This window comes from Hypanus sabinus, chromosome X2 (genome assembly GCF_030144855.1).
Source record: "Hypanus sabinus isolate sHypSab1 chromosome X2, sHypSab1.hap1, whole genome shotgun sequence".
NCBI classification, from domain to species: Eukaryota; Metazoa; Chordata; class Chondrichthyes; order Myliobatiformes; family Dasyatidae; genus Hypanus; species Hypanus sabinus.
This window is the reverse complement of record NC_082739.1, coordinates 36,951,112-36,975,701: the sequence shown is the minus strand read 5'-3', so window position 1 is coordinate 36,975,701 and position 24,590 is coordinate 36,951,112. Positions and strand designations below refer to the sequence as shown.

Genomic DNA, 24,590 nt, shown 5'->3' with positions numbered 1-24,590 from the left:
ATGTTTGTGGACAATACGAAGATAAGTGGGGGGAGGGGCAGGTAGTGTTGAGTAAGAAGACAGGCTGCAGAAGGATTTTGACAAATTAGGAGAATGGGCATAGCTGTGACAGATGGAATACTGTGTCCGGAAGTGTATAGTCATATGCTTTGGTAGAAGAAATAAAAGCATTGACTATTTTCTAAACAGGATAAAAATCCAAAACTCTGAGGTGCAAAGGGGCTTGGGCATTTGTGTGCAAGATTCCCTAAAGGTTAATTTGCAGATTGAGTTGGTGGTGAGGAAGGCAGATGCAAAGTTAGGATTCATTTTGTGAGGACTTGAATATGAAAGCAAGGATGTAATGCTGAGGCTTTATATGGCATTGGTGAGGCTTCACTTAGAGTATTGTGAGTATTATTTAAGAAAGGATGTGTTGATATTGGGAAGGGTTCAGAGGAGGTTCACAAAATTTATTCTGGGAATGAAAATGCTATCGTATGAGGAGCGATTGATAGTTCTGGGCCTGTACTTGGAATTTAGAAGAATGAGGGGTTATCTCATTGAACTCTGTGGAATGTTAAAAGGTCTAAATAGAATGGTTGTGGAGAGGACACAATGGTAGGGTAGTCTAGACCCAGAGGGCACAGCCTCAGAATAGAAGGACATCCATTTAGAATGGATAAGAGGAGGAATTTCTTTAGCCAGGGAGTGGTAAATCTGTGGAATTCATTGTTAAGTTATTGGGTATATTTAAGGAGGGGTTTGATAGGTTCTCAATTCGTTTGGGGTTGAGAGGGAAATGGATCAGCCACGATAAAATGGTGGAGCAGACTTGATGGGCTGAATGGACTAATTTTGCTCCGATGTCTTATGGTTTTATTCTACATTTGCAGTCACTGAATGAAGAAACTGATTGCCATAAAATTTATTTCTTTGGAAAAGCAGATTTGAAAATGTCACATGCTGGAGTTCTACAGGCCAGACCTGAGGCTGAAAGCCAATTTGGAAAATGCATCTATAGAATGTAAAATTCCCAGCATGATGTTTGGGAAATCTCATTAATCTTAGTAACATAAAAGCACATTTCAAAGAAAGGATTGTGTTTACATGAGAAGTCAGTTGTCTAGTTTGTCTACAGAGATATTGGACTTTGATTTCATCATACTGCAGAGAAATGTTAGAGCTCAACCTCAGTTTTATATCTAATCCACTTCAATGTCAACATCATTGAAAAATCTTCCACTTTATTCCAAATTAAGCTCTGGATAGTATACAGGGTAACACTTTGATTACCTTATTTCCGATTCCATTATGTTTTCAGAGTTATTACACCGACAAAGAGATTTCACATTATGAATGAAGTACCATGGAAAAAGACCAGTGAAACTATAATTCTGTAATTTACCACAGATGTCCCAGTAGTGTTCCTTGCACATCATTAACCGTTTTAGTGATATTACTGCGGAAAATAAGCAAATCGCTCCCGGATGCAGGTAATTTAGAAACAACATGATTAGAGTTATTGCCTGTTTTACTTGAAACTTTAAAGGAAATATTCCAAAATGAACAGAGCTAGGGGAGCAATTGGGGCACCAGGATGGCCATTGGTACTTCTGAGCAGTATGAAATTCCTGTGCCAAATTACTAATCAGAGACCCCTGCTGAAACTATGCTTGTGTGGGCATTCGGTGATGACAAGTTCAGTTTAGCTGCGATGCTTTCAGCAGTCCAATTCTACATCAACATTTCAAGGCCTGAATACATGGTTATGGCAAGGCATATATTATCAAAACTGGGCTAGCTAAAGAAGGTGAACTCTATTACAGCAAAAGTCAATACTTTTAAGTGAAATAAAATGGGGTGGGGGAGTGGCAAAGGATAAAACCTTTTACAACAGAGGTTCAGTGTCTAATTAATAGTATAAGAGAGACAACAAGAAATTGAATTGAATTGACTTTATTACTTACATCCTTCACCTTCATGAGGAGTAAAAAATCTTTATGTTATGTCTACGTCAATGTGCAATTTATAGTAATTGGTAATAAATAGTATGTACAAAAGGACAGTCAGTATAACATAGGAATACAATTGTATCATCATGAATTCATCAGTCTGATGGCCTGGTGGAAGAAGCTGTCCTGGAGCCTGTTGTTCCTGGTTTTTATGCTGTGGAACCATTTCCCGGATGGTAGCAGCAGGATCAGTTTGTGGTTGGGGTGACTTCGATCCCAAATGATTCTGAATAGTGGGAAGTTCACATCCACAGACATGCTAGGCTGTCCGCACCACTCTCTGCAGAATCCTGCGATTGAGGGAAGTACAGTTCCCATACCAGGCAGTGATGCAGCCAGTCAGGATGCTCTCAATTGTGCCCCTGTCGAAAGTTCTTAGGATTTGGGGGCCCATACCAAACTTCTTCAACCGTCTGAGGTGAAAGAGGCTGTTTTGCTTTTTTTCACCACATAGCTGGTACGTATGGACCACGTGATTTCCTTGGTGATGTGTATACTGAGGAACTCGAAGCTGTTCACCCTCTCAACCCCAGATCCATTGATGTCAGTAGGGGTTAGTCTGTCTCCATTCCTCCTGTAGTCCTGTAGAAAGTGGTCAAATGAATGATTAAATGAACAAGTAATTATCTTTTAATTGTGGTGAGTGGTTGCTAGGTTGTGGTACTAAGAAATTAAGTCAGAACATAGTCCTAAAGCAGGGTCTCTACCCAAATCCTCAATCATCCTATTGCCTCTACAGATTCTACTTTACTCCTGAATTCCTCCAGTGGTTTGTTCTTTTGCTCCAGATTCCAGCATCTGACTGAGTAAGGCTTACCTATTTAAGTATACCACTCTTGAGAGGGACAACCTACCAGGAGGGGAGCTGCAGTGACTGGGTACCCGGCACTGAGTCTGGTGCTGCGGCTCAGAAGAGAAGCGAGGTGAAGAGGAATGCAGTGGTGATAACGGATTCCTTAGTCAGGGGAACAGAGATGAGATTCTGTGGATGCGTATGTTGCCTCCCAGGTGCCAGGGTCAGGGATGTCTCAGATCAGGTCCATGGCATTCTAAAGGGGGAAGAGCGAGCAATCAGAAGTCTTGGTACATATTGGCACCAATGACATAGGTAGAAAGGTAAGGCAGTCTTGAAGAGAGATTTTAGGGAGCTAGGTAGAAAGCTGAGAAACAGGTCCTCCAGAGTAGTAATCTCTGGAGCGCTACCTGTACCACGCACCAGTGAAGGTAACAATAGGATGATTTGGCAGGTAAATACATGGCTGTGGAACTGGAGCAGGGGCTTAGATCTATGGACCATTTAGACCTACTGGGGAAGGTACGACCTGTACAAAAGGGACGGGCTACATCTGAACCCGAGGGGAACCAATATCCTCGTGGGAAAGTTTGCTAGAGTTGTTTGGGAGGGTTTATACTAATTTGGCAGGGGGATGGGAATCGGAGTAACAGTGCTGAGGATGAGTTAGTTGGTTTACAAACAGAGGTAGTGTGTAGTGAGACCGCTAGCAAGGAGAAGCTGATGATAGGGCAAAATTGCAATCACCAGGATGAGTTGCAAAAATTGAAGAGGATAAATATGGACTGAAGGTGTTATATTTGAATGCACACAGTATAAGGAATACGGTAGATGAATTTGTAGCACAGTTACAGATTGGTATGTATGATGTTGTGGGCATCACTAAATCATGGCCGAAAGAAGATCATAGCTTGGAGCTTAACATCCAACCATACACTTTAAATCAAAAGGACAGATATGGCTCTGTTGGTAAAAATTGAAATCAAATCCTTACAAAGAGGTGACAAGGGGTTGGAAGGTGTTGAATCGTTGTAGGTTGAGTTAAGGAACCGCAAGGGTGAAAAGAACCTGATGGGATTTATATACAGACTCCCAAATGGTAGAAAGGATGTGGTCTACAAATTACACTGGGAAATAGAAAATGGCAATGTTGCAATAGTCTTGGGGATTTCAATATGCAGGTAGATTGGGAAAATCAGGGTGGTGCTGGATCCCAAGAAGGGTAATTTCCAGAATGCTTACGAGATGGCTTTTTAGAGCAGCTCACGGTTGAGCTCACTAGGGAATCAGCTACTCTGGACTGGGCGTTGTGCATTGAACCAGAATTGGTTAGAGAGTTTAAGGTAAAGGAACCCTTAGGGGTAAGTGATCATAATATAGAACTCACACTGCAATTTGAGAAGATGTATCAGTATTACAGTGAAGTAAAGGGGCTTGAGAGAGGAGTTAGCCAAAATATGATTGGAAAAGAACATTGGCAGGGATGACAAGACAGCAGCAATGGCTGGAATTTCTGGAAGCAAACAGATAAGATACATCCCAAAAAAGAAGAAGGATTTTAAAGGCAAGATGACACAACCGTGGCTATCAAGAGAAGTCAAAGCCAACATAAAAGCCAAAGAGAGAGCATAAAATAGAGCAAAAATTATTGGGATGTTAGAGGATTGGGAAGCTTTTAAAAACCAACAGCAGGCAACTTAAAAAAAAGTCATTAAGAAGGAAAAGATGGAATACGAAGGTAAGCTAGCCAATAATATTAAAGAGGATACCAAAAGCTTCTTCAGATACATAAAGTGTAAAAGAGAGGCGAGAGTGCATATCAGACCACTGGAAAAAGATGCTGGAGAAGTAGTAATGGGGGACAAGGAATACTGTGCATCAGTCTTCACTGTGGAAGACACTAGCAGTATGCCAGAAGTTCGAGACTGTCGGGGCAGAAGTTGCTATTACTAGAATGAAGGTTCTTGGGAAAGTGAAAGTTCTGAAGGTAGATACTTCACCTGGGCCAAATGGTCTACACCCCAGGGTTCTGTAAGAGGTGGCTGAAGAGATTGTGGAGGCATTAGTAATGCTCTTTCAAGAATCCATTGATTCTGGCATGGTTCTGGAGGACTGGAAAATTGCAAATGTCACTACACTCTTCAACAAGGGAGAGAGACAGAAGAAAGGAAATTATAGGCCAGTTAGCCTGACCTCAGTAGTTGAGAAGATGTTGGAGCCAATTGTTAAGGATGTGGTTTCGGGACTTGGAGGCACATGATAAAATAGGCTGTAGTCTGCATGGTTTCCTCAAGAAAAAATCTTGCCTGACAAATCTGTCGGAATTCTCTGAAGAAACAGCAAGTAAGATAGACAAAGGAAAATCGGTGGATGTTGTGTACTTGGATTTTTAGAAGGCCTTTGACAAAATGGTACACGTGAGGCTGCTTAACAAGCTCTGAGCCCATGGTATTACAGGAAAGAATCTAGCATGGATAAAGCAGTAGCTGATTGGAAGGAAGCAAAGAATGAGAATAAAGGGAGCTTTTTCTGGTTGTCTGTCAGTGACTAGTAGTGTTCCACAGGGGTCTGTGTTGGGACTAAATCTTTTTATGTTATATGTCAAAGACTTAGATGATGGAATCAATGGCTGTGGCAAAGGTTACAGATGATACAAAGATAGGTGGTGGGGCAGGTAGTTTTGATGAAGTAGAGAGGCTACAGAAGGACTTAGACAGAAGAGGAGAATGGGCAAAGAAGTGGCAGATGGAATACAGTGTCAGGAAGTGTATGGCCAAGCATTCTGGATCCTGGTAGAAGAAATAAAAGGTTAGACAATTTTCTAAATAGAGTGAAAATTCAAGAATTTGAGGTGCAAAGGGACTTTGGAATCTTTGTGCAGAATTCCCTAAAGGTTAATTTGGAGGTTGAATTGGTGGCGAGGAAGGCAGATGCGATGTTAGCATTCATTTCAAGAGGACTAGAATATATAAGCAAGGATGTAATTTTGAGATTTTATAAAGTACTGGTGAGGCCTCACTTGGAATATTCTGAATATTTTTGGGCCCTTTATCTAAGAAAGGGTGTGTTGACATTGGAGAGGGTTCAAAGGAAGTTCACAACAATGATTCTGGGACTGAAATGCTTGTCATATGATGTGTGTTTGATAGCTCTGGGCCTGTACTCACTGGAATTCAGAAGAATGAGGGGGTGACCGAATTACAATATATCAATTGTTGAAAGTCCTTTATACAGTGGATGTGAAGAGGATTTTTCCTATGACAGGGGAGTCTAAGACCAGAGTATACAGCCTCACAATAGAGGAACATTCATTTAGAATGGAGATGAGGAGGTATCTCTTTAACCAGAGAGTGGTGAATCTATGGAATTTGTTGTCACAGGTGGCTGTGGATGCCAAGTCATTGGGTATATTTAAGGCATAGGTTGATAAATTCTTGATTAGTCAAGGCATGAAGGGATACGGGGGAAGACAAGAGATTGGAGCTGAGAGGGAAATTAGATCAGCCATGATGAAATGGCACAGTCGACTCGAAGGGCCTAATGGCCTAATTCTGCTCCTATATCTTATGGTCTTACCAGATGAGTGATTCATGGAATGATAAGGTACTGCTAAAAAGGTTGAGGTATTGAATGAGCTATCCAAGATGGAAGGAATGTTTAAATTTGGAGTGAATGGGGTGGACAGGTAGGTGGATGTTGGGCTGCGTTTGAGTGAATGCTTAGTTACTTGGTACCTTAAAATAATGGTGATGTTCTCTTCTTTGAGACTAGGATTTATGATTTTGAGTCCTGAACTGCAAATTGAATAATTCAGTCTGAGAAGACTCTCCAATGTACTGCTGAGGGAATAATTCTGCCCTGCTGAAAGTATTGACTTCCTGGTGAGTCATTAAATCCATAGCAATACTTTAAGGAAAACACTGCTGTCATTAATTCTCAAGTGACTCAGAGAAACAATTATTTGATGCTTTGTACCTTATGGGTCATGGAATCTTATTGCATGCAAATTAGTCAATGTGTTTCTCTACTGTCTGACATTTCAATAGTTCTGTAAAGCACTGACACATCCTTGGGTTGTAAATAGTGCTAATTAAAGGCATATTCTTGTTTTGCAACATGTAATTATTTATTGAGTAACTTCTTGGATAAGAAAATGAGATTCTGAGTCTTTAGGTAAGTCATTGACCAATGATTTTGTTTCTGTTCAGTGGTCTATTTTCAACCATGTTTTGATCCAGGGTTTGGGCACCTAAGAGAGATGAGTTACAGTTTATACAGACAAGTAACACCAGCTGATTTGGATTTTATTCCAATATAAATTTAGAAGGATTTTGTGGCTTTCTGTTTTAAAGTCTGGACTTAGAATATAGGCAGAGGACATACACTCAGTGGCCACTTTATTAGGTACACCTGTACACTTGATCATCAATGCAAATATTAATGCAACTAAGTCAATCCTGTGCAAACTCAATGCATAAAAACATACAGATGTGGTCAAGAGGTTCAGTTGTTGTTCAGACCAAACATCAGAATGGGGAAGAAATGTGATTAAGTGACTTTTATTGTGGATTGGTTGTTGGTTGTGGATTTATTGTTGGTGCCAGCTGGGGTGGTTTGAGTATCTTAGAAACTGCTGATGCCCTGGGATTTTCAGAAACTACAGTCTCAAAAGTTTACAGAGAATGGTGGGGAAAACATCCAGTGAGTGGCAGCTCTGTGGGCAAAACACCTTGTTAATGAGAGAAGTCAGTGAAGAATGATCAGATTGATTCAGGCTGACAAGAAGGCGACAGTAACTCAAATAACCATGAGTTACAACAGTGGTGTGCAGCAGAGCATCTCTGAACGCACAACAAGTCGAAACTTGAAGTGGATGGGCTACAGCAGCAGAAGACCACGAACATACACTCAGTGGCCATTTTATTAGGTACCTCCTGTACTTAATAACATGGCCACTGAGTGTATATCGACTGCAGTCTCAGCTGACATTTCAAATGGGTAGAAGATGATTTGCAGAGGTCCCTCGCTTACTTCCCTGCTTCAAGGCAAACAATTCCAGCTTCTCCAATTTATCTACAGAATTAATGTCCCTCATCCCAGAATCATTTGAGTAAATCTCTGCACCCTGTATTAGGTTTTGAAGGTAACACCTGGAGTATGATGACAGTCAGTTTATAGATTTATTGCTATCAGTATACTCAAAAAGGTTGATGGAAAATATTTAATATATTATGCAATAATAAAATTACAGGAGGAGAAAAGCAGAGTGATGATGAAAGGATTCTTGAATGTTAGCTCTAAAGGTACAGATTGTCCTTGTACACTTCTTCTGGAGAAATCATATAAATACCCATATTCAGTGGAAGGCAAGTAAGTAGAAGAGAAAGTATTTTGTGTTGAAGTTTGAGCAGTTAATTGAATTGATGACATTAGAGTGGAATTAGGAGAAAGTTGTTTATATAGGATATATAAAGACTACTTATCATAAGGAAGAGTCAAAACTATATTACCTCTTTGATAGGTAACATCAGAATATTACCTATCCTGTTTGTGATTGGATCATAAATGGGCTGAGATGGTTCAAATAACATTGGACTGAGAGTATCAGCCAATCTCTTGAAATAGGGTTTTTTTAAATGCAAAAGGGGCAAAAATAAGATAGTTATCACAGCTTTTTGAGCTGGAATTGAAGTTAGCCTTGCCATGTTTTGGCTGTGCTTTGTTTAGTTTAAGATTGAGACTAAGAACAAGAGTATTATTTACCCTCGACTGATGCTGAGATTCCACACTGTTATTCCTTACTTAACCAATCCACCGTGAAAGAATTGTAACATCTGTAGGGCTCATACATCTGTTTTCTATTATTATACTGCGATAATTACAGCAATACCATTTCTTTGTGAACTAATAAATCACTCTATTCATTGACCTTTTAGGTAACCTGTGACTTTTGGAAAATATTAAAATCTAACACCTCCCTAATGCCTTTACACCTTTCCTGAAATGTGGTCCCTAGATCAAGATACCAAAGGTGGCTGAGCCAGTGTTTATAAAAGTTTACCATAATTTTCTTGCTTTTGTGCTCTTTGCCTCTATGCATATGGAAAGCCTGGGACTACAATCTATATTGATGGCTCTGTCAGCATTTCATCCTCACTTGTACAGAATACAAAAGTTTTATCACCTTCTGCTGCCAATTTTTATTCTTTCTCACTTCAATGTGGTTCATCCTTTCCTTTCCTCACATCTCTATTTCCATTTTGAAGACAGCTTGGTAACCAGACTTTTCCAGATAACTCCTCCCATCCTACTTTCCAGAAGAACACTGTTTTATTTTTCCTGCCTCACTCACATCTGTTCTAGTGTCTACACCAATACCTGGAAGATGTCTTCCTTTCTCCTTCACAATACTCACCAGGGCTCTCAACAGTATCTGTTTTGTCTTTGGCACCTCTGCTCTAGTTCTCTCTCCTCCTCCCATCCAGACAACAAACACTGTTATCATTAGTTTCACCATCCTCCCCACTGGTTTCCAATTTCAGTGGATCATTCTCTGTAACATGATGCCATCATGATACTCATCTTCCCCTTCACCTCTATGAAGAGATTGTGTCTTCCTGGTTCATTCTTTCATCTTCAGCAACTGCCACCATCTTTTTCAAGTGCCAGAGAACCAATACCTGCCCTTTCACCTGTTATTTTTACCATCATCTAGGGATCTAAGCACTTCTCCAAGATAAAGCAGTGATTCATTTATTTCAGTTTAGTGTACTGCATTATCTGCTGCTGAACTGCAGAACTCAAATGCTTATTGGATGATCACTTTCTTTCAGTTCACAAGTACGACCCTGAACTTCATTATTTTAGTTCCCCATTATGCTTCGATATTGACTTCTCTGTTACTGGCCTCCTACACTCTTCCATTGAATCCCTACATAAGCTCAAGGAATAGCATCTTATTTTCCAACTAGACATGTTATAGCCCTTAGGTATCAACCCTGAATTAAACAGGCCTTTCCTCTCTGTGTCACAACAGGCCAGTTCTGATATAAGGTAATTGATCTATAATATTTTTCTCTCTCAAATTGGATAGATAGTTCTAGAATTTCCTATCATTTAACATCTCCAGTCTGTGTTTCTTCTTACCTTTCAGAAGACTTCTTAATATTTAACCCTCCCACCTGGTTTCATCTGTCTGTCATTCTTTACATCTCCTCAGTCAAGCAATCACCTACGAGCCCCTTTGTGACCCGTCTTCCTCCTCTCTTTATACAGGCTACCTTTCCTCTCCACTCTTTGTCCTGGTGTAAGGTCTTGACCAGAAGACTCGACAATTCTTGTCCCAGGACAAATGCTGCTGAACCCATTGAGTTCCTTCAACAATTTGTTTTTGCTCCAGTCTCTGCATCTGCATTCTCTTATGTCTCCACCTTCTACTTACATCCCTGTACATCAATCAGCTGTGGTTATCAACCCTTCACCCCACTTTAGTCTGCACCATATCATTCTTGTCTTTCTTGTCTCCACCCCATCACAGATATTCCCCTTGTTTTCCCTGTCCCTTGCCCTTCTCAGTAACTTAGAACATCTTCAATTTCTTTTTTTCCCAGTTGTGATTAACCTTAAACATCAATTCTCTGCCTGATCCACTCAGTAATTCTCGTACTTACCATTTTTATTTGAGATTTCCAGCAATTGATTTGTTTTGGCTTTCAACAGGCTTCTTAATGTTTTTGAAAGAAAAAGTAAATAGATTCCAAAATTTCAGGATAAATAAAATGGATTAACAATGTCTCCATTTGCCCATCATCTCCATCTTCACCTGGTTCAATCTGTCAGCCCCTGCCTCAGCTCCTTCCCCTCACCTCTTTATGTTGGCTATCTTCTCTCTATGCTCTCAGTCCTGATGAAGTATCTCTGCCTTAAACTGAGTTTTGTCTCTGTCTCTTCCTTCAGTAGGTCAAGCAGCACTTGTGGAGGTAGAGGGGTGGTGTGAAGATGTTTAATTTGGTGAAGGATCTAGGACTAAGGCCTGAGTTTCAGCAACAAGTCTGAAATGGGCAATTTCAGACTGTGTGAATATTTGGAAATTTTTATCCACAATGACTGTAGATGCTGATCCATTAAATGCAAGGCTGAGAAGTAGAGGTTTTCTGACTGCGGTGATCTAAGTGTTACAGGTTCAGCATTAAAGTTGAGCTGAGACCAAACTAAGGCCTGGTTTTATGAACAACAAACAATGAAGACAGGGCAGTGTGGCCTACTGCCACTCTCATTTCTTACGTTCTTAAGGATAGAGACAATGACATACACTTAAAAGGTAGACTATTGATCAACAAGAAGTTCAATCTATTAAACAACTCTAACTATTTTATTAGGAAATGCTCAAGTGGAATGAAATCAAAATCCAGAATCATGGAATGAGGTACCAATTGTCATTTTAAGAGCATTCCCTTTTGGCACAATTATGATGCTGCTTTGAAATCTTAATATTCCTTATACCCAGAAGCACAAAATTTAACAGAGTGCTATATTCAATTTCATATCCTTCTCCCCTACCACTTGAGGCAGCATGGTAGCATTGTAGTTAGTACAACGCTTTACAACATCATCTGCAAATTTGGAGTTCAATTCCACCACTGTCTGAAAAAGCTTTGTACATTTTCTCCATGGTCAAGTAGGTTTCCTCCCACATTCCAAAGATGTATAGTTAGGGTTAGTGAGTTGTGGGCATTCTTTGTTAGCATCGGAACAGTGGCCACACTTGCAGGCTGCCCAGCACCATCAAACAACCCATTTCACTGTATGTTTCAATGTACAGTTGAAGTCAGAAATTTACATACACCTTAGCCAAATACATTTAAACTCAGTTTTTCACAATTCTTGACATTTAATTCTAGAAAACATTCCCTGTCTTAGGTCAGTTAGGATCACTACTTTATTTTAAGAATGTGAAATGTTGGAATAATAGTAGAAAGAATGATTTATTTCAGCTTTTATTTCTTTCATCACATTCCCAGTGGGTTAGAAATTTACACACACTTTGTTAGTAGTTGGTAGCATTGCCTTTAAATTGTTTAACTTGGGTCAAACATTTTGGGTAGCCTTCCACAAGCTTCTCACAATAAGTTGCTGGAATTTTGTTCCATTCCTCCAGACAGAACTGGTGTAACTGAGTCAGGTTTGTAGGCCTCCTTGCCTGCACATGCTTTTTCGGGTCTGCCCACAAATTTTCTATCGGATTGAGGTCAGGGCTTTGTGATGGCCACTCCAATACCTTGACTTTGTTGTCCTTAAGCAATTTTGCCACAACTTTGGAGGTATGCTTGGGGTCATTGTCCATTTGGAGGACCCATTTGCGACTGAGCTTTAACTTCCTGGCTGATGTCTTGAGATTTTGCTTCAATATATCCACATAATTTTCCTTCCTCATGATGCCATCTATTTTGTGAAGTGCACCAGTCGCTCCTGCAGCAAAGCACCCCCACAACATGTTGCTGCCACCCCCATGCTTCATGGTTGGGATGGTGTTCTTCGGCTTGCAAGCCTCACCCTTTTTCCTCCAAACATAACAATGGTCATTATGGCCAAACAGTTCAATTTTTGTTTCATCGGACCAGAGGACATTTCTCCAAAAAGTAAGATCTTTGTCTCCATGTGCACTTGCAAACTGTAGTCTGGCTTCTTATGGCGGTTTTGGAACAGTGGCTTCTTCCTTGCTGAGCAGCCTTTCAGATTATGTCGATATAGGACTCGTTTTACTGTGGATATAGATACTTGTCTACCTGTTTCCTCCAGCATCTTCACAAGGTCCTTTGCCTGTTGTTCTGGGATTGATTTGCACTTTCTGCGCCAAAGTACGTTCATCTCTAGGAGGCAGAATGCATCTTCTTCCTGAGCGGTATAACGGCTGCGTGTTCCCATGGTGTTTATACTTGTGTTCTACTGTTTGTACAGATGAACATGGTACCTTCAGGCATTTGGAAATTGCTCCCAAGGATGAACCAGACTTGTGGAGATCCACAATTTTTTTTTCTGAGATCTTGGCTGAATTCTTTTGATTTTGTTTGTAAACCTCTGACCCACTGGAATTGTGATATAGTCAATTAAAAGTGAAATAATCTGTCTGTAAACAATTGTTGGAAAAACTACTTGTGTCATGCACAAAGTAGATGTCCTCAACGTCTTGCCAAAACTATAGTTTGCTCATACGAAATCTGTGGAGTGGTTAAACAATGAGTTTTAATAACTTCACCCTGTGTATGTAAATTTCTGACTTCAACTGTATATGCAACAAATAAAGATAGTCTTTTTGATATTATTATTTTAAGAGTACAATATTACTTTTTGGAGCAAAAAAGAAGGGTCTCAGTCCAAAATGTTGACTATTCATTTCCATAGATGCTGCCTGACTTGCTGAGTTCCTCCAGCATTTTGTGTGTGTTCTGGATTTCAGCATCTGCAGAATCTCTTATGTGTCTTTATGATATTTCTTTCTTTCTACAGAATTGATAATGGCATATTTTTAATAAGACCATGGACAAGAAAAATGCTGTTTTTTCAAATTGGTTTACTAATTTATTGAAACTAGTTTCTGGCAGCAAGAATTTTTAGAGCAATAACAGAAACAATCAGTTAGTTCAGTCCTATTTTCTCCAACACATCACCAGTCTTTGCACTTAACTAAGATTAGCAAACAACCCAAAATTTGGCGTTTTTTACACCCCTATGACAAAGAATTTTCATACTTTTCTCATGTTTATCATAATTATTCAAGAATTGACTACTTCTTTATTGATCATTGTTTACTTACAGATGTTATTGATTGTAAATATGATTCCATTACCATTTCTGATCATGCACCTTTGAAGCTATCTATTAAGACAATGGATTCATCTTCTAATGCTAAATCTTGGAGATTCAACTCTATTTTATTGCAAGACTCAGACTTTCTTAATTTTATTAAACAACAAATTGATTTGTTTTTCTCAACAAATTTTACAGAACAGATCTCTAGTGAAACATTATGGGACACTTTTAAAGCATTTATTCGTGGACAGATTATTTTGTACTCTGCTGGAGTTAGGAAACAAACAAATTCTGAAATATTAACATTGGTTGATAAAATTAAAGCAATTGATAAGACTTATTCAGTGACCCCCAGCAAAGAACTTTATAAAGAAAGAGTTGAACTTCAAATGGAGCATAGTTTGTTATTCTCCTCTTCAATTGAAAATCAGTTAGTTAAATCTAGAACCCAGTTTTATGTACATGGAGATAAATCTGGCAAATTATTGGCTAATCAATTGAAAACTGCTTCGGTTAAACGACAAATTACTAAGATTCGTAAACGAGATGGCACTTTGACGATTGATCATAAAGAGATAAATAAAGCCTTTCAAGATTTTTATAATTCTTTATATCAATCAGAATTTGTTGAGGATTCTTCTATAATGGATGAACTTTTAAGAAAATTGAATATCCCAAAATTAACAACAGAAGATAGTATACTTCTAGACGCACCTATTATGGAAACCGAAATAAAAGAGACAATTTTTTCAATGAATTCAGGTAAAGCCCCTGGTCCGGATGGTTATACTGCAGAATTTTTAAAATCCTTTTCCTCTGTGCTCTCTCCTTGGCTTTGTAAAATTTTTAAAGATGTGTTAACTGTAGGTAAATTGCCACAATCTTTTTATGATGCCTCTATTTCTTTAATTCTTAAAAAAGGTAAAGACCCCACTGAATGTGCATCCTATTGGCCTATATCCTTGCTGAATATGGACTTTAAGATTTTTAGTAAAATTTTGGCCATTAGATTAGAAAATATATTATCTTGAATTATCTCTGAAGATCAGACTGGATTTATTAAAATCGTTATTCATCTTTTAACATCAGAAAATTAATTAATATTATTTATACTCCTTCATCCAAAATACCAGAATGTGTCATTTCTTTAGATGCTGAAAAAGCATTTGATAGAGTTGAATGGCCATACTTATTTAATACTTTGCAGAATTTTAATTTTAGTTTGAAATTTATATCATGGATTAAATTAATATATTATAAACCTTTGGCTTCGGTTCTTACCAATAATCAAAGTTCTCCTTTTTTTCAGTTATTCCGTGGTATGAGGCAAAGCTGTCCTTTAAGTCTTTTACTATTTGGCATTGTTCTGGAACCTTTAGCTATTGCCATTTGTGAATCACCTAATATTTTAGGTATTAGGTGGGGAAGGGGCTTATAAGTTATCATTATATGCTGATGATTTGTTACTATACATATCTGACCCTAAGAGATCTATTCCTGCTATTTCTTCCTTGCTTGCTCAGTTTAGTAGCTTTTCTGGTTACAAACTGAATTTTAATAAGAGTGAATTATTTTCATTAAATATGCAAGTTCCAATTTATAAACACTTACCATTAAAGGTTGTCACAGATCATTTTACTTATTTGGGTATTAAAATGACCAAGAAACATAAGGATTTACTTAAAGTTAATTTTTTACCTTTAATTGACCAAATTAAGCAACTTGTTACCAGGTGGTCCCCATTATCTTTGTCATTGGTTGGTCGAATTAATGCTATTAAGATGATAGTGTTACCCAAAATTTTATATTTATTCCAAGCATTACTAATTTTTATTCCTAAATCTTTTGTTGATATTATTGACTCTAAAATATCTTCGTATGTGTGGCAGAATAAAAATCCTCGACTAAGCAAAAAATATTTACAGAAGCCTAAGAAGGAGGGTGGTTTGGCTTTGCCAAACCTGAGATTTTACTATTGGGCAGTTAATGTACGATATTTAATATTTTGGACACAAGAATCGATTATAGCAATATACCACAATGGGTAAATTTGAAATGTAAATCTGTACAAGACTTCTCATTGTTTTCAATTTTAGGATCTTCACTTCTTCCTTTTTCTTTATCTAAATTGAATAAACAAATAACTAATCCTATAGTTAAACATACATTGCGAATATGGTTTCAATTTCATAAATGTTTTGGCTTGAATAAGTTTATCTTATCAAGCCCTATTATATCTAACTTTTTTTTTGGCCCTCTTTTATGGGTCAAGCCTTTGTATTATGGAAAACAAAGGGTAAAATATGTTTTCGTAATCTATTTTTAGATAATAGTTTTATGTCCTTTGAACAGCTATCTAATAAATATAATTTACCTAAAACTCATTTTTTTAGATATTTGCAAGTTAGAAATTTCTTAAATAATATGTTACAGTCTTTTCTGAAATTATGTCCAATGGACATTACGGAAAAAATTTTAGCTCTGAATCCTTGCCAGAAGGGTTTAGTAGCCACCATTTATAACATGATCATGAAAATACAGCCAGGGGTATCAGAAAAAATTAAGAAGGAATGGGAAAAAGAACTTCATTGTCTTATACTCACTGAGCAGTGGGAGAAAATTTTACAATTAGTCAATTCTTCTTCTATTTGTGCCAAACATGCCCTAATACAATTTAAGGTTGTACATAAGGCTCACATGTCCAAGGATAAACTTGCTCGATTTTATTCTTATGTTAATCCAACCTGTGACAGATGTCATTCTGAAGTTGCTTCATTGACCCACATGTTTTGGTCTTGTCCTTGTTTGCAAAATTATTGGAAAGATATTTTTGGTATTATTTCAACAGTTCTGAATATCAAATTGCAACCGCATCCTATTACTACAATTTTTGGTTTACCAATGGTGGATAATATTTGTTTATCCCCCTCAGCTCGGCGGATGATTGCATTTGTTACATTAATGGCTAGAAGATCTATCCTATTGAACTGGAAAGAAATTAATCCTCCAACTATATTTCAGTGGTTTTCTCAAACTATCTCTTGTTTGAGCTTAGAAAAAATTAGAAGTTAACTGAAGATTCTTCAGTTAAATTTGAACAAACTTGCAGACCATTTATCCAACATTTTCATATGAGTTAAACTGACTTTTCCTAAACCCTGCTTCTATTATCCTTAATTATTTGGATGGAGGTTCGGAGTTATTGATGCTACTGTGTATATTTGACATAATGCAATGGCCCATGTTGGTTAGGTTTTTTTTTTCTTTTCTTTTTTGGGGATTTTTTTTTCTTACTTACTCCTTTTTTTGCAATTACTATGAGTTTGGGAGGTTATTATATATGGATTATCATCTATCTGAATGTATACTTAACCTATTAATTACTCAAACTCTCTGCATGTTTCATTTATGTTTGTTTAAAAATTAATAAAAAGATTTAAAAAGAAAGAAAGATTAGCAAACAAGAATTGGAGTTTCTCAAGGCTGGATATTTGACCTCCTGAGTAGAGGTTCTGTGATTTCCTGCAGCAGGTTTAAATCAGAAAATCTGGTTTGATCATTGCTGAGGTATATCACACCTATCTCCTTGGTAACTGTGAACAATTATAGCATTATGCCTTTTCGGAGCCATTGTGTATTGAAGAGGTTCCTTCCTCAAGAAAAGTATTTCAAAAGGCTGTGTTTTGTAATAAAATATCATCAACAGTTAAAAAAACATTGTAAAAGAATGCAAAAGGACAGCAGGAAATTTGGGATTACAAATCTCTGTTCATGATGTACAGTCTGATCTGAGTGCAGATCAGAAACCAGGGCAGAGAGCCAAACTTATGGTGCTTCCAGTTTTCTGTATTGTGAAAATCTCTCTCCAATCTGCATTAAGCAAAACCATGCCAGATCAGGCTGACATTTTTGGGGTTACTCTACAGGTTTCACTGTTTTTAATCTGAAACATTGAATATTAAAATTAGGAGGCACTTTCTTCAAATTCTTTCTTATTCAACATACTGCATTAGATAAATTCCAGCTCTCATCTTAATTATATCTTTAATCCCAATTTATCTTCAGCTTCTGAAGAGGCTGACATTTATCAAGCCATCATTTTAATGGATATTTCATGGTGCCATTTTTTAATTTGACCAATGGAGCAGGAGATGAGTTGAGTTAAACTCAATGCTCACTTGACATTTGTACATAGAACAGAAAATTGGTTGTGATAGAGTGGAATAGCTGTTACTGTCTCCATCTCTACACAGAGGCTAGTCATAGTTATCTTGTATCAGCACAGAATTGATTACACTGAGATTGTAGATTATAACAGAAAGTGCAGTGTGGGTTACAGTGATCTCCGTGTTCAGAACAAGAGACTTAATAAAATTACATCAAATTTATTGAATTAGCTGTTATTACTATGTCTTGTAAATAATTGTCAGTCATGTGTAAAATAAAAACAGATCCAAATGTATCATCAGTAATTTAATTTATAGTGATAAATCTTTAAACTATGAGCACTATCAGTAAATAAAGAATTAGTTTAGTGAGTGCAATGTTTAGAAGTTGAGCAATTAGTTTTACTGTGTGATGTTTTCAATGCAAATGGTAAAGAAAATAAACTCATTACTTACTGCGCCATAATTCTGTCTCAGAAATGAGAAGGGTGTCTTTGCAAATATAATGGAAGTTTACCATATGATACCAAAAAGAATATACCTGAAGTTTGAATAATGCTGTTGTTCTTTGTTGAATTTGGGAAAAGGGACTGGAACAAGTAGATTCTATGTTTCTTATAAACATTTAATTCAGGAGTTTCTGGAGAAGCTGATTTGGGTTTCTCCAACATTTAAGGCCTGTGCACCAGTGTTAAAATTAAACTGTTCCAAAGGCATTGAATTTAAATGACTAATAAATATGAATTTCATAAATCATTGTTAAAAGATAGAAAAAAATTGAGCAACAGACTCTGAAGAGTCAGCAGGGTTACAAAGCCGAGAGCTCTAAAATATTCAGTGCAAAATATTTACTTTTGTCTGAAAGAGTGAAAACATAAATGACAGTTTGCTGGAAGAATTTGAAATCAGTAACTCTCTGATGAACTCATCTCTGAATGCCTGTTTATGAAGGCTGAAGGCAGATTGGTGTGAATTCACTTCACATGATAGATGTTACACTATCAGCAGTCAACGTTGTCAAGTCAATTGTTAGATCCACAGCAGTAATTATATGTTGTAAACCTGTAATAAAGAGAGTTTAAAAATACTATTTAGTTTTCAATAATTGAAACAAATATTAAGCCCATTAGTTCCATTTAATTACCATGCCCCCCCTCCACAATTTCCTGTGCTGAGGGACCTGAATTATTTTTCTTTTCTTGGTTCACTGGGTGCTGATCAGCTTCTGCAAGTTGCCTATAGATTAGTCCCAATTGTGGTTCCACACAGTAAATTCAGCACTGTACTCATTCAGTACTCATCTGTGCGAGCGTCATAGCCAAATCTGGCCAACAATTCTTCAAAACAAGTATGCCCGGCAGAGTAATTGGTTCCTGATCAGGACTTCAGGCTAATGTATTTATTGTCACCCTGCAGGAACACTAAAGCCAATTGTAGCACTCACTATCAACATTCTAAGCAAGATTAAGTAACAGGACATTGAACCAAAAACCTTCCTGACTACACAAAATCACACTAGAAGTAAGTGCATTTTGTAAACTTAGTAACTGAGTCATGGGAAGATGTTGTACTTGCTCTGATAGTCCTTATGAAACATATGTACCTTTCCTAGTTTCCTAAGGGAGTTGGCTGTACACTTGTGAAGTGTACTGTACACTTGTGAAGTTGGCTGTACACTCCAGAGCACCATTTACAAAATATGGGGATAATTGGATAGCTCTATTAAAATATTAACACTATAAATTGTATCTGGCCCCTCATCTCAATAGAATTAGGAACAACCAGTGAATCCAGTCCTGAATCCAGCTGCAGATTACAAGGTCAGATATTCCACCCATCTGACCTCCCCACGTGATCCTGCTCATTATCTTGTTGGTATTAATAATAATTCACACTTTTACTTCTCAAGCCATTTCTCCTTATGTTTATATCTCACCCCTCATCAGTAGTGCTAATCAATTTAACCAACTATTTCTGAACTCATCCTTCATCCATCTTACTTGGTTCCATGATACCATTAATTGTTAGAGACTGCTCTATAACAATTGTAGATGCCAAATATAGTTTCATTTGCCACAATGAAACAGAAACATTTAAACTAATATCATCTCATGTTTTTCTTTATTGCTGCAGGACTACACAGTAAACCTACTTACTGTGAAAATTAGTTCTTCTTCCAGCCAAGAGGGATGTTTTCTGTTTTCTTCCGCAACTTGTAAGGTTAAATTTTAATAAGTTATTGTAGTATTTAGCATGCAAATACTTGAATGTAATAAACTGAACATTAAAACATTGTAATAAATAGTTAAACAAAGGAAAATGATAAACTTCTGGAAACCCCAGGAGACTGGATACTGAATCAAGGATAGGGACATAATGGAATTGTTTTAGGTAATGTATCAGTACTGAAGCAAATAACATCACCCAAGTCCCAAGGTTGTAAAGGAAGTAGATGAGAATGTTTCAGATGCTCTGATTAGAAACATCCCAACTTGACTTGATTTGAAACTATTCCCTTTCACTTGAAAAGTGGAGCTCACTTTTCTATTTAGGAAGGCGGTGTATGTGTGTGTGTGTGTGTGTGTGTGTGTGTGTGCGTGTGTGTGTGTGTGCGTGTGTGTGTGTGTGCGTGTGTGTGTGTGTGCGTGTGTGTGTGTGTGCGCGTGTGTGTGTGTGCGCGTGTGTGTGTGTGCGCGTGTGTGTGTGTGCGCGTGTGTGTGAGTGAGAGAGAGAGAAAGAACAGGTTCTTATACACAATTTAGCCATAATTCTGCAGCCAGGAACTTACCATTATTTGCATTTATGGTTAGGGATGCTGACCATTAAAATTTTCTGAAAGCTATTATGGATTCATGAAGAGGAGGTCATGATAAACCCAAGTGAACATTCTGAAGTGGCAGCAAATGGAATGGGAGATGGGACTTTATAGAATATTATTTTGTAGACTTCCGGAAGTTATTTGCTGAAATCTCTCACCAGAAAATGTTGGCTGAAGTTGAATTTCAGAATGAAAAGCACAGTATTAAGCTGGTTAGAAAACTGGCTAATGGGTGAAAACCTGAAATATGCTAATGAGCTAATAGTCACGGATGTGGCTACTGGTATGCTGTAGAATCTGAGTTTGTGGTATCAATTATAGACATATTAATAACTTAGACAGTGAATGCAGGGTAGTTCTGAATACGTTTAACACCAAGGCAGGCACCAGTATAGGTAATTAATGGAATTAGCAACAGGCGCTAATGGACTAACATAATGAGCAAAAGTATGACAAATCAATTTTACTGCACACCGCTATGAATTCATTCACTTTGGACCTAAAATGATTGGATCAGAGCATCTTTTAAATTGTGAAAACCTAGAAGCTGGAGTTTCAGACACCTAAGTTTACATGAACATATGTCATGGATATGTAGGGGAAATAACCAAAAAAGCTACTGTAATAATATCTAAAAGTCAAGAATACACAAAGGTAAAAGATATGCTGCAGCCAAATAGCAGTTTGGTTAATTCACACCTGCAGTCCTGTGAGCTTTTTTGAATTCCCACACCAGGAAGGTCATATGGCACTTTGGAGGAAGTGCAGTTTAGATTTACTATAAAGTTTCTAATGCCTGAACTCTAAATTACAAGGAGAGATTATACAAATTCTGTTTTGTGGTGTACTTTACACAAGAGGATGCAATGCAAAAATGAGAGCTCTTTTTTTCCGAAGTGGAGTGAGGAGCTAGCAAAGGCTGATATGGAACTTTCTCTGCAAACAACCATTGATGCTGGTTTAAGTTTAAAATTGATAGATTTTGCTAACCTTCAGTATTAACGGTTTTATGTCACAGATCAGAGTCATAAAGTAATACAATATAGAAACAGGTCCTTCAGCCTACCAAGTTTATGGCAACCATCACACATTCATTGACTGTAATCTTACACTAATTTCATTCAGATCAATTGTTCCCACAATTGCAGCAATCACCTTCTTTTCCTTTACCCCATTCTACCACTCACCTACACACAAGGGGCTATTTACAGAGGTCAATTAACTAACCTATCAACCTATAAATGATTAGGATGTGGGAGGAATCTGGAGCACTGTGAGGATACCCATACAGTCACAGAGAGAACATGCAAACTCCACAAGGACAACACGAGAGGTCAGGACTGAACTCAGAAGCTAAGGAGCTAAGACACAGCAGCTCTCCCAGATGCGCCACTGTACTACCCAAATGTAACAAACTGGTGTGGCTAAATAGATTTTTGTTTTGTTCTTATAGAGTCATAGAAAACTACAGCATAGAAACATCCATGTACCTACACAAAACTTCTCTTAAATGTTGAAATCGAATTTGCATCTACCACTTATGCTGGCAGCTTGTTCCACACTCTCACCACCCTCAGTTTTCCCTCATGTTCCCCTTAAACATTTCACCTTTCACCCCTAACCCATGACCTCTAGTTGGAGTCTCACCCAACCTCAGTGGGAAATGCCTGCTTGCACTTACCCTATCCATATCCCTCATAATCTTGTATACCTCCTTTAAATCTTCTACGTTCTAGGGAATAGTTCTAACCTATTCAATCTTTCCTTATGACTCAGGTCCTCCAGTCCCGGCAACATCCTTGTAAATTTTCTCAGTACTCTTTCAACCTTATCTACAGCTTTTCTATAGGTAGTTGACCAAAACTAGACACAACGCTCCAAACTAGGCCTCACCAATATCTTATACAACTTCAACATAACATCCCAACTCCTGTACTCAATATTTTGATCTATGAAAGGTAGTGTTGCAAAAGCTTTCTTTACAACCCTATCTACCAGTGATGCCACTTTCAATGAATGATAAACATGTATTCCCAGATCCCTTCGTTCTACCACTCCTCGGTGCCCTACCTCTCTCTGTGTAAGACCTACCCTGGTAGGTCCTCCCAAAATGCAACACCTCACACTCGTCTGCATTAAATTTCATCTGCCATTTTTCCAGCTCAGCTGGTCTAGATCCCACTGCAAGCTTTGATTGCTTTCCTCACTGTCCACTACACCCCCAGTCTTGGTGTCATCTGCAAATTTGCTGATCCAGTTAACCACATTATCATCCAGATCATTGATATAGATGTTAAATAACAATGGACCCAGCATCAATCCCTGCGACACTCCACTAGTCAAAGGTCTCCAGTCAAAGAGCCAACCGCTTTCTGGCTTCTCCCCACAAAGCCAATGTCCAATCCAATTTACTATCTCATCTTGAATGCAAAGCAACTGAACCTTTTTGACCAGCCTCCCATGCGGGATCTTGTCAAATACCTTGCTAAAGTCTACGTAGACAACATCCACTGATTTGTCTTCATCAACTTTCCTGATAACTTCTTCGAAAAACTCTATAAGATTGGTTAGACATTATCTACCATGCACAAAGCCATGCTGACTAACCCTAATCAGTCTCCTATCTAAATACTCATATGCCCTGTTCCTTAGAGTACCTTCCAATAACTTTCCCACTACTGATGTCAGACTCACTAGCCTATAATTTCCTGGTTTATTCTTAGAACCTTTCTTAAACAGCGGAACAACATTAGCTTCTCCTCCAATGCCTCACCTGCTGCTCAGGATGATTTAAATATCTCTGCTAGGGCCCCTGAAATTTCTGTTCTTGCCTCCCATAGTGTCCAAGGGAACCCCTTGTCAGGCCCCGGGGATTCATCCACCATAATTTAAAAGGATGTTGCCTGGAATGGGGAGCATGCCTTATGAGAATAGGTTGAGTGAACTTGGCCTTTTCTCATTGGAGCAACAGAGGATGAGAGGTGACTTGACAAAGGTGTACAAGATAATGAGAGGCATCGATCGTGTGGATAGTCAGAGGCTTTTCCCCAAGGCTGAAATCGCTAGCACGAGAGGGCATAGTTTTAAGGTGCTCAGAAGTAGGTACAGAGGAGATGTCAGGGGTAAGTTTTTTTACGCAGAGAGTGGTGGTGGTGGAAGCGGAAACGATAGGGTCTTTTAAGAGACTCCTGGATAGGTACATGGAGCTTAGAAAAATAGAGGGCTATGGATAAAGCCTAGGTAGTTCTAAGGTAGGGACATGTTTGGCATGTATTGTGCTGCATGTTTTCTATATTTCTATAATTTGCCTCAAGGTAGCAAACATCTCCTCCTCTGTAATCTGTATAGGGTGCATGACCTCACTGCTGCTTTGTCTCACTTCTATAGACTGTATGTCCATCTCCTGAGTAAATACAGAGAAAAAAATCCATTTAATATCTTCCCCATCTCATTTGGCTCCACGCATAGATTACCATTCTGATCTTCCAGTGGACCTTGCAATCCTTTTGCTCTTAACATATCTGTAGAAGCTCTTAAGACTTATCTGTCTGCTAGAGCAACCTCATTCCTTCTTTTAGCCCTCCTGATTTCTTTCTAAGAAGAAGGAGCCAGGCTGCAAAGGAAGATGGGTGGAGTTGGGAGACAGAGGCTGGTTTGTGATAGCTGGAAGCTGACAAGGGGAGAAAATAGGCAGAAGGAGTCAGGTGGGGGGGGGCATTGGTGAAGGTGGAGACAGAGGTTGGATAATGATGAGTGAGGAGGTTACAAGTGCTGGAATCTGATACATGAAGAAAGTGATAATGGGAACCATTAAGGGAAAGATGAAGGGCACATGAAACCAGATGAGGGAGGGGACACAGTGGTTGTTTGGAACCAGGAGGGAGAGGGCGATGAAAATGGGCGATAGGGGCTGAAGGGGGTGTGGGGGAAAGAGAAAAAGAAAAAGAAAGGAGGTGGATTGGAAGGAGGGGGTACAGGAGGTGAGCTTTACCTAAAATTGGGAAATACAA

General features: G+C 38.3%; 1 protein-coding gene and 1 long non-coding RNA gene across 2 annotated transcripts in view; one reads left to right on the top strand and one right to left on the bottom strand.

The window, feature by feature from the left end:
- Positions 1-4,171: 4,171 nt before the first annotated feature.
- Positions 4,172-20,070, top strand: LOC132385255 (uncharacterized). Its single transcript, XR_009509125.1, has 3 exons — positions 4,172-6,668; positions 19,179-19,283; positions 19,896-20,070. It is a non-coding gene; the product is annotated as an uncharacterized LOC132385255 (long non-coding RNA).
- pde9ab (phosphodiesterase 9ab) overlaps positions 18,144-24,590 on the bottom strand; it is a 92,373-nt gene continuing 85,926 nt past the window's right edge. The window contains exons 16-17 of the mRNA XM_059957268.1: positions 19,919-19,974; positions 18,144-18,824 (exon numbers count right to left, since the gene is read on the bottom strand). Of these exons, the coding sequence (XP_059813251.1) occupies positions 19,927-19,974 (48 nt within the window). The 3' untranslated portion in view covers positions 18,144-18,824; positions 19,919-19,926. The remainder of the gene's footprint in view (positions 18,825-19,918; positions 19,975-24,590) is intronic.